The following is an 8,353-nucleotide window of genomic DNA, read 5'->3' as shown; positions in this document are numbered from 1 at the left end:
CTCGTCCGCCCCTTCGGCCTCGACTGCCACGACCACGTCCGCCTCTTGCTCCTGTTGTCGCAGTCGTCGATGTGGAAGCACTCGTTGATGCGGAAGCACCATCTTTGTTCAGGTCGGGACAATATTTCATCCTATGCCCATAAGCCGCGCATAACAAACATTGTCTGGTTGCTCCACCAGCTTTAGACTGGTCCATATCGTTCCGGATGCGACGGGCCTTTCGTCTGCCCCTACTTGTTCGCCGAAGGTCTGGATGCGGGATGTATACTCTCTCACCGTCGTTTACCTTGTTGAAATTGCCGACGACTCTAAACCCTGTCATCTCGCCTGTCCAGGTGTTGAGCACTGCCTCTTTTAAATAGTATGGGGACACGAAGGATATAGCATCCAACTGAATCTGGCCACAGGCAGCCAACACATGAGAGCAAGGTAGGTGCAGCAACTTCAGTTTGTTGCATGTACACTCACACGTTGGATAAAATTCCGTTCCAATTTTTACCTCGTGTGTCTTCACCTCATTTCCAGAACCAAAACCATCGGTAGGAAGCTGAACCTCATACCTCCTTTCTTGATTCCCTATGAGTCTGACACTGTGCTTCTTTGCTTTCTCTATCTTCTTTGCCATGTATTCCATGACACGGCTACAATAAGGTGTGTTCTGATTATCTTCAATATGCTTCTTTGCTAACTCGTGCCTTTCTCTGAAATATCTCAAAGTGCCATGGAATACAGCCTCCACAATAGCTGTGAGTGGCAATGCTCTATTCCCTCTCAGCACAAAGTTATACACCTCTGCAAGATTGGTTGTCATGTGGCCATACCTAGCTCCATGTGTGTCATGCAGCAAAGACCAATTCATTGGAGGCTCTTTCTCTATCCACTCAGAAAAATTCTTTATTGCCCTTCCCTTCTTTCTCTTAGTATTAGGAGGGTCAATTGCTGGCAAGTCACAAAGACCAACTGGCTCCTCTAGCTCCGCGACGAGTGCTGCTAATTTAACCTAATCTTCTTCCATTTTCTTCCTTGCACGGACCTGCTTCTTAGTAAACTCATCTACTTTTGACCAAATAAATTCGTATTTCCGCTGCTGGCTCTGCTTGCATAATTTTTTGAACAAGTTCATCAACCGCTTGTTCTTGAACTGTGAGAAAAAATTAGCCCCAAGATGGCGCATGCACCACCGGCTCTGCAAGTCCCTCCAAGGTGTTGGTTCGTCATCTGCTGGATTACGAAGTGTCTTCACGGCCTTCAATATACCAGCATGTTTGTCATGAATGACACACACGTTTGGTCGGTCCTTCACGATGGCAATTTTCACTTGGCGGAAGAACCATACCCAGCTGAGAAAGTTCTCACCCTCCACAAATGCCATGGCAAGTGGGATGATTTGATTGTTCCCGTCCACACCAATAGCAGTCAGGATTTGCCCTCTATACTGACCGGTCAGGAATGTACCATCCACAAATATAACAGGAGGACAATGCCGGAAAGCTTTGATGCACATAGCAAAAGAGAAGAACACTCGTTTCAACACCTTGAAATCTGGTATACTCAGCAACCTCATGTGTTGTACGTTCACATAAGTGCCGGGATTTCTCTCCTTCAGTATGCCCAGGAGACGGACAACATTATCATATGAGTCGAAGAACGTCCCAAACCTTTCCTCCATAGCCTTCTGCTTAGCCCTCCAAGCCTTCCCATAAGGAATGACATAATTCCATCTGACCTTCACTGCTGTCTGGATGTGTTTTGCTTCCATATCTTTCTTCTCTACTATCTCAGTATACATGAGTTGCGCAATGAGACTTGAAGTCAGGTTCAGATGCTTCACCAGCAGGTTCTTCCTCACACAATTATGTGGGATGACAATGGTGACAACCCAGTGGATGTCATACTTCGGCACGTGCCCGTGCACCTTCCCAGGACAACTTGTTTCAACACATTTCACGGTATAGTTTGTTGGACTTGATATGTGTGTCCGGAAAACCCTCTGCGTAGACATAGCCCACTTTATCACCGCATACTTCAATTTTTTCTTTGTATCAAACATAGCCCCTATCTGTACTTGGTTCATATTATACTGCCATGGAGTCTCATGGCCATCGTTCATCGTAAGTCCGGTGGATATGTCCTGCTCCCATGCAGAAGGAATCGGTACCTCCACTTCATCCTCAGAATTTTCAGAATCCAGTTCCTCCACCAATCCATCCTCGTCCTCTTCCTCCATCACCCTCTGCATTTCATCCCCTTCCTCATCCCCATCAGCAAAACAGAACCAGCTAATATTATCAACTGGCTACTCTGCCCAGTATCAGGACCACAAACATTGTGTGGCACGTAGTCTGACTCTTTCTCGGGTTGGCTAGCATCCACATCTTGTGGCTGTGACCCGGATAAAACAATCTCGTTAGCCACTTCACTGCCTTGGCCGGTTCATACCCCCTGTGGAGTTGTACGGCATTCTCCTCCTTCGGTACAGGTTGCACAAGTGCATATGGGTGGATTCTTCGGTCTCGGCAGCGTCTTAACAGGGACAACCAATGTTGGCTCCTATCTACTGGCATCAACTCCCACTTGACATTTTTACAAGATTTGGTCCACAATGCGTGAATACTGACGGAACATACTTCAGGATCCAGCCCGAAATTAGTTGTCAACCAGTACTTCAATTGTCTAATGTCCAGTCTGTCCGGGTCTACTAGTGTCATGACGCCATTTTTAAACTCGCTAAGATCAACTCCCAACTCATTATATCGAACGTTACCAGCGCCGTAGTAAACATTCAAATTTACTGATTCAGACATTTTCACCTGTCAGACATTGTCATCTTCTCATTAATCACAACGAACACTAATATTACCCGCTACACTAACTACGCGCTAAAATGCCACCACAAACATATTAACTCTAACTAATAAACTATACAATTTAGAGAAAATTTGTGACGCCATGGTTATACCTTCGAAGCGTGCGTCTCTTCCGGTCACCGGCACCGGCCACCGGACAACGGCAGCGCCGCCCACTCGACGGCCGGAGGTTTAACTCCGGTCACCCCACAAGCTGCTGCTCCTCCTCACCACCTCCTCCTCCACAGCTGCTGCTCCTCCTCACCACCACCTCCTTCCCAACCGGACCTCCTCCACCCCACCATGGCTCCTCCCCCAAGCGCACAAAAAACTAACCCATAACGAAAAAAAACCATAGGCCGGTGGAGAATGCTATGATCTATCTATTTTGTGCCTTGGTTGTGTAAATGAGTGAAAATTGGAGGAGATCAGGGAGGAGACGCGAGCTCTACAGAGAAGAACGAGAAAGAACAGAGGCGACCGAGCAAGAGGAGGAAGGCGACGAAGGGATCGGCCTTATCCAGACCTTTTCGGTCTAGGCCTGGCCGAAAAGGTTTTCTGCTGCGGGCTGGCCGAAAACGGCCCATTTTGGCCTAGGCCTGGCCAAAGCTACTATTTTCGGCCCACCCCACCCCTCTTCGGCCCAACTGAGGCTCATTTCGGCCTAATGCTGGACGAAAAGTCCTTTTCGGCCTAGTTCCGGCCGAAAACTACCACTTCGGCCACCACAAGGCCGACAGGGTCATATTTTTGATATTTTGGCAATGGGTACTATAGTTTCAGAATTAGCTATAAAAAGGTCATAGTTTTGAAAAAAAATCGTCCTCTCGCCGGCCAGAGCTCGCCGTGCCACCGCGTCACACCTCCTCATCCTCGCCGGCGACCCGTCCGCCCTCTCGTCGACCGGATCCGTCCTACCTCACCGGAGCCCTACAACCTCGCCGGAGTCCTCGGGAGGCATGCGTGAACAGTGCTGGATCTGGATCTAAAAGAGGAGAGGGTTGACTTTTCTCCTACTAACCCTAATTTTATGCAAACTTTGGCATGCTATATCTCTGCATTTGTAGCTCCGATTTGCACGTGTAGCATATCAAAATGTTCATCTCGACGAGTACATTATTTCATCTCATTGCGTCATTTTCATTTGAGCTCATCTTGATGCCCGAAATGCTGTTGGAAGATGGCTATGTGATAAACTTGTCAGATCTGTTTCATCAAATAGGTATTTGTCATTTTTACCATGATTAATGTGTGCATGATATGCTCCTGAGCTCTACATGAGTTCTGTTACATGCCATGTCATCTTTATAGAGGTGTTTACCATGCATTTTTGTGATATGTGTGGTGACTAGCACAAGCTTGCAAAGTAGCGTATTCGGTAATGCTAATTTCAGGGACTTAGAATTTCACTAAGTCCTTGTTCTGTTTTTGTCGGTATGCCATATATTCATGTTGTTTCCTAGTGATCCGTGCCTCTTTTGAGTATGATCAGTAAGGATGATTTGTTAACATTGTGGTGCTCAATCCATCCATGTCTTTTTTTACATTTATGGAGCACCCTAGCTTGAGTCAATCGAGCTCTACTTTTGCTATTTCGTGAATCCTGGCAGATTGTTGACTTAGCGATTTTGCCGAGGATGTTGCTATTGATCCGTGCATGCTATGTTGTTGTTCTTGCCATGTCTACCTTCTATGCCATGTATTCTTGATGACTGTATGCTTAGTTTGTCATTCCATACTCTGTAGTGAGTGCATCGAGCTCGTAAACATTGCCTACTCGTTAACTAATTTGCATGCTTCAGTTTTTCACTAAGTCTGAGATCTGTTTATGTTTTCGCCATGTTCACATGCTCGCAATTGTATTTTCTGATCCCTTTTGGCTCAAGGTCACTAAGGGACTTTTGTTAAGTGATTTGAGTAGCTTCATGGCATGTCTTTCTTTGCCATGTTAAGTTCCTGTAGCATGTAGTTTTCATACTCCAAAGTGTGCTTCCTGATGTTAAATTCTAGACTTGTGTTAATTTCACTAAGTCTGAAACCTGTTATCATTTGCATTTTTGCCATGCTTGTTTGAACCTGTTAATGGATGAATTGGCGTAGCTCAGTGTTCATTTTTTGTCAAGCATCATGAGTGGATCCCTGCCATGTATTTTGTTGTCATGTTTGAGTGTTTTAGCATATTTATCTTGATGCATTTAGATGGCTACTTGCTGTTTATCGCAGACCGGTGCCATATTTGTTTTGCTTGCCATTTTCAAACCGTGCATCCAATTCTGGTGATCTTTATATCGATTTCAACCGAAATCACCTCACCTTTCCAGTGGCACTCTTGGATTTCCATGTTGAGTCCAGGTTCAATCATTCCTTGTCAAATCTTGCATATGCATCACATACCGCATCCCGCATAGCATACCATGTTTGCATCATGTTATTTGAGCATTGCACGTGATTGATTGTGTTCCGTTTGCTTGTTGTTCTTGCTTGGGTAGAGTTGGGAGACGAGTTCGCTAACGAGGAGCCCGTTGAGTTCGCTTACGAGGATCAAGTCAACTCTGACAACTTTGCACGCAAGATGATCATACCCTCGAAATCACTTCTATCTTTGCTTGCTAGATGCTCGCTCTTTTGCTATGCCTATGCTACGATGCCTACCACTTGCTTTCATGCTTCCCAAATTTCCATGTCAAACCTCTAACCCACCATGTCCTAGCAAACCGTTGATTGGCTATGTTATCGCTTTGCTCAGCCCCTCTTATAGCGTTGCTAGTTGCAGGTGAAGATTGGAGATCGTTCCTTGTTGGAACATTGTTTATTGTTGGGATATCACCATATTATCTTGTTTATCTTAATGCACCTATATACTTGGTAAAGGGTGGAAGGCTTGGCCTTTTGCCTAGTGTTTTGTTCCACTCTTGTTGCCCTAGTTTTCCGTCATATCGGTGTTATGTTCCCGGAGTTTGCGTTCCTTACGCGGTTGGGTTATAATGGGAACCCCTTGACAGTTCGCTTTGAATAAAACTCCTCCAGCAATGCCCAACCTTGGTTTTACCATTTGCCACCTAGCCTCTTTTTCCCTTGGGTTTCCGGAGCCCGAGGGTCATCTTATTTAAACCCCCCCGGGCCAGTGCTCCTCTGAGTGTTGGTCCGACTGAGCTGCCTGCGGGGCCACCTCGGGGAAACTTGAGGGTTGGTTTTACTCGTAGCTAGTCTCATCTGAGTGTGCCCTGAGAACGAGATATGTGCAGCTCCTATCGGGATTTGTCGGCACATTCGGGCGGTGTTGTCGGACTTGTTTTACCATTGTCGAGGATGTCTTGTAAAACCGGGATGCCGAGTCTGATCGGAATGTCTCGGGAGAAGGAATATCCTTCGTTGACTGTGAGAGCTTGTGATGGGCTAAGTTGGGACACCCCTGCAGGGATTTGAACTTTCGAAAGCCGTGCCCGTGGTTATGGGCAGATGGGAATTTGTTAATGTCCAGTTGTAGATAACATGAAATTTAACTTAATTAAAATGAATCAACCGCATGTGTTACCGTGATGGTCTCTTCTCGGCGGAGTCCGGGAAGTGAACACGGTGTTGGAGTAATGCTTGACGTAGGTTGTTCTAGGATCACTTCTTGATCATAGTTATTCGTTCGTGCTTTGCCTTCTCTTCTTGCTCTCTTTTGCGAACAGGTTAGCCACCATATATGCTAGTCGCTTGCTGCAGCTCCACATATTACCTTGCCTTACCTATAAGCTTAAATAGTCTTGATCGCTAGGGTGCGAGATTGCTGAGTTCCCGTGACTCACAGATTACTTCCAGATCAGATGCAGGGACCGATGATACCGTTCCAGACGATGCGCTTGAGCTCAAGTGGGAGTTCGATGAAGACTCTCGCCGTTACTATGTGTCTTTCCCAGATGATCAGTAGTGGTGCCCAGTTGGGGCGATCGGGGACCATGTCACATGTTGGGGTTGATCTTTTATTTTGGTACCGTAGTCGGACCATGAGTGTATTGGATGATTGTAATGTTATTCTTGTATTTGTGTGACGTGGCGAGTGTAAGCCAACTATGTACCTTTACCCCTTTTATCTATTTACATGGGTTGTTGTGAAGATTACCTTACTTGCGACATTGCTTTCAATGTGGTTATGCCTCTAAGTCGTGCTTCGACACGTAGGAGATATAGCCGCATCGAGGGCGTTAGAAGTTGGTATCAGAACCTTCCCCGACCTTAGGAGACCCCTGCTTGATCGAATCGTTGGCGTTGTTGAGTCTAGAAAAATGTTTTGAGTCATTTAGGATTATATATATTGGAGAGTTTAGGAATTCTTTTTACTCCTAGTCCCTTCATCGCTCTAGTGAGGCATCCTGACGTAGAGTTTTGACTCTTCTCTTCTCAAATTTCACTAAAAAAATTTAGGATCACGCGGGTATCTTGGAATCGTTTCGATCGATTTGTGACGAGAACATTGTTCTTGGTGTCGTGGTTCTAAGTCTGACAGTAATGTAGGGGGGTAGGTATGGAGAGGCAAGATCTTAGCTATGGAGTAGTTGTAAGCACACGAGGTTTACGAGTTCAGGCCCTTCTTGGAGGAAGTAATAGCCCTACGTCTCGGAGCCCGGAGGCGGTCGACTGGATTATGTGTGTATGAATTACAGGGGTGCGAACCCCTTACACTGAGGAGGGGGTGGCTTATATAGAGTTCGCCAGACCCCTCCGGCCCTTAGTTACACAGGGTTTCAAATACATTAAGGTCGGGCGTTACTGGTAACGCCCCTAATAAAGTGTTATGATGACCATAAAAGCTACTTAATGACCGACCGTTAGTGCGCGGAGTGACTTTAGGTCTCCTGGCCGTCGAGTGGTTGGATCTTGGTCGAGTGATTGATTCTTGGTCGAGTGTCTTCGAGTCTGTCGAGTGGAACACCTCCAAGTCGATTGAAACATGATTTCTTCTAGAGATGTCCTTGGGTAGGGCAGTTAGGACAGGTCCATGACCCTACCCTAGGTACATAGCTTCATCATTAGCCCCCGAATGGATCGAGGTTTGAGTGGGGAAGGAGTTGAGAACTTCTCTGACTCATTTTTCATGCCATGAGCATATCTTGTTTCGGATCAGTGAACCTGAGTGATGACAACAACTTCCTTTTCAGTCGCCTTGATCCATTCTTAGTTTTTTGTCGAGTGAGTTTCTTTACTTGAAAAGCTCCGAGTGACGGTGTGGAGAGGATCTTCCGTCTGACAAGTTGTTCTGCTGCCTCAATCTCCGCGCCTCCGAGGACTTCGCGGGATTCGAATTTTGGGAAGCGCGCGGGACGGGGGGGCCGCAGTAATCGGATGGGATAGGGCAGAGCCGCCTCAATCTCCGCGCCACCTTTTTCGCCATGTATCGCGCGCGCGATTGTTACGGGATTTGACAGGATCGTCCGGGCCTACCAGTCAGCCACTCGGAAGCGACCTCATATAAGGCGTCGGACCGGGGTTTCTTGAATAGTGCGTTCTCATTTCCTCTTCTC

The 8,353-nt window shown here is 46.6% G+C and overlaps 1 protein-coding gene across 1 annotated transcript; it reads right to left on the bottom strand.

Annotated features, from left to right (window-relative positions):
- Positions 1-1,000: 1,000 nt before the first annotated feature.
- Positions 1,001-2,227, bottom strand: LOC147972590 (uncharacterized). Its single transcript, XM_087524396.1, has one exon. The coding sequence runs from the start codon at positions 2,225-2,227 to the stop codon at positions 1,001-1,003; it is 1,227 nt and encodes a 408-aa protein (XP_087380522.1).
- Positions 2,228-8,353: the final 6,126 nt, after the last annotated feature.

This window comes from Triticum urartu, chromosome 5A (genome assembly GCF_056163025.1).
Source record: "Triticum urartu cultivar PI428250 chromosome 5A, HENAU_Tu73, whole genome shotgun sequence".
Classification (NCBI taxonomy): Eukaryota; Viridiplantae; Streptophyta; class Magnoliopsida; order Poales; family Poaceae; genus Triticum; species Triticum urartu.
This window is presented reverse-complemented; position numbering and strand designations above follow the sequence as displayed.

Bases quoted from the DNA above. Each gene is read 5' to 3' on its own strand.
- LOC147972590 (XM_087524396.1), bottom strand. From the start codon at position 2,227: ATGGAGGAAGAGGACGAGGATGGATTGGTGGAGGAACTGGATTCTGAA.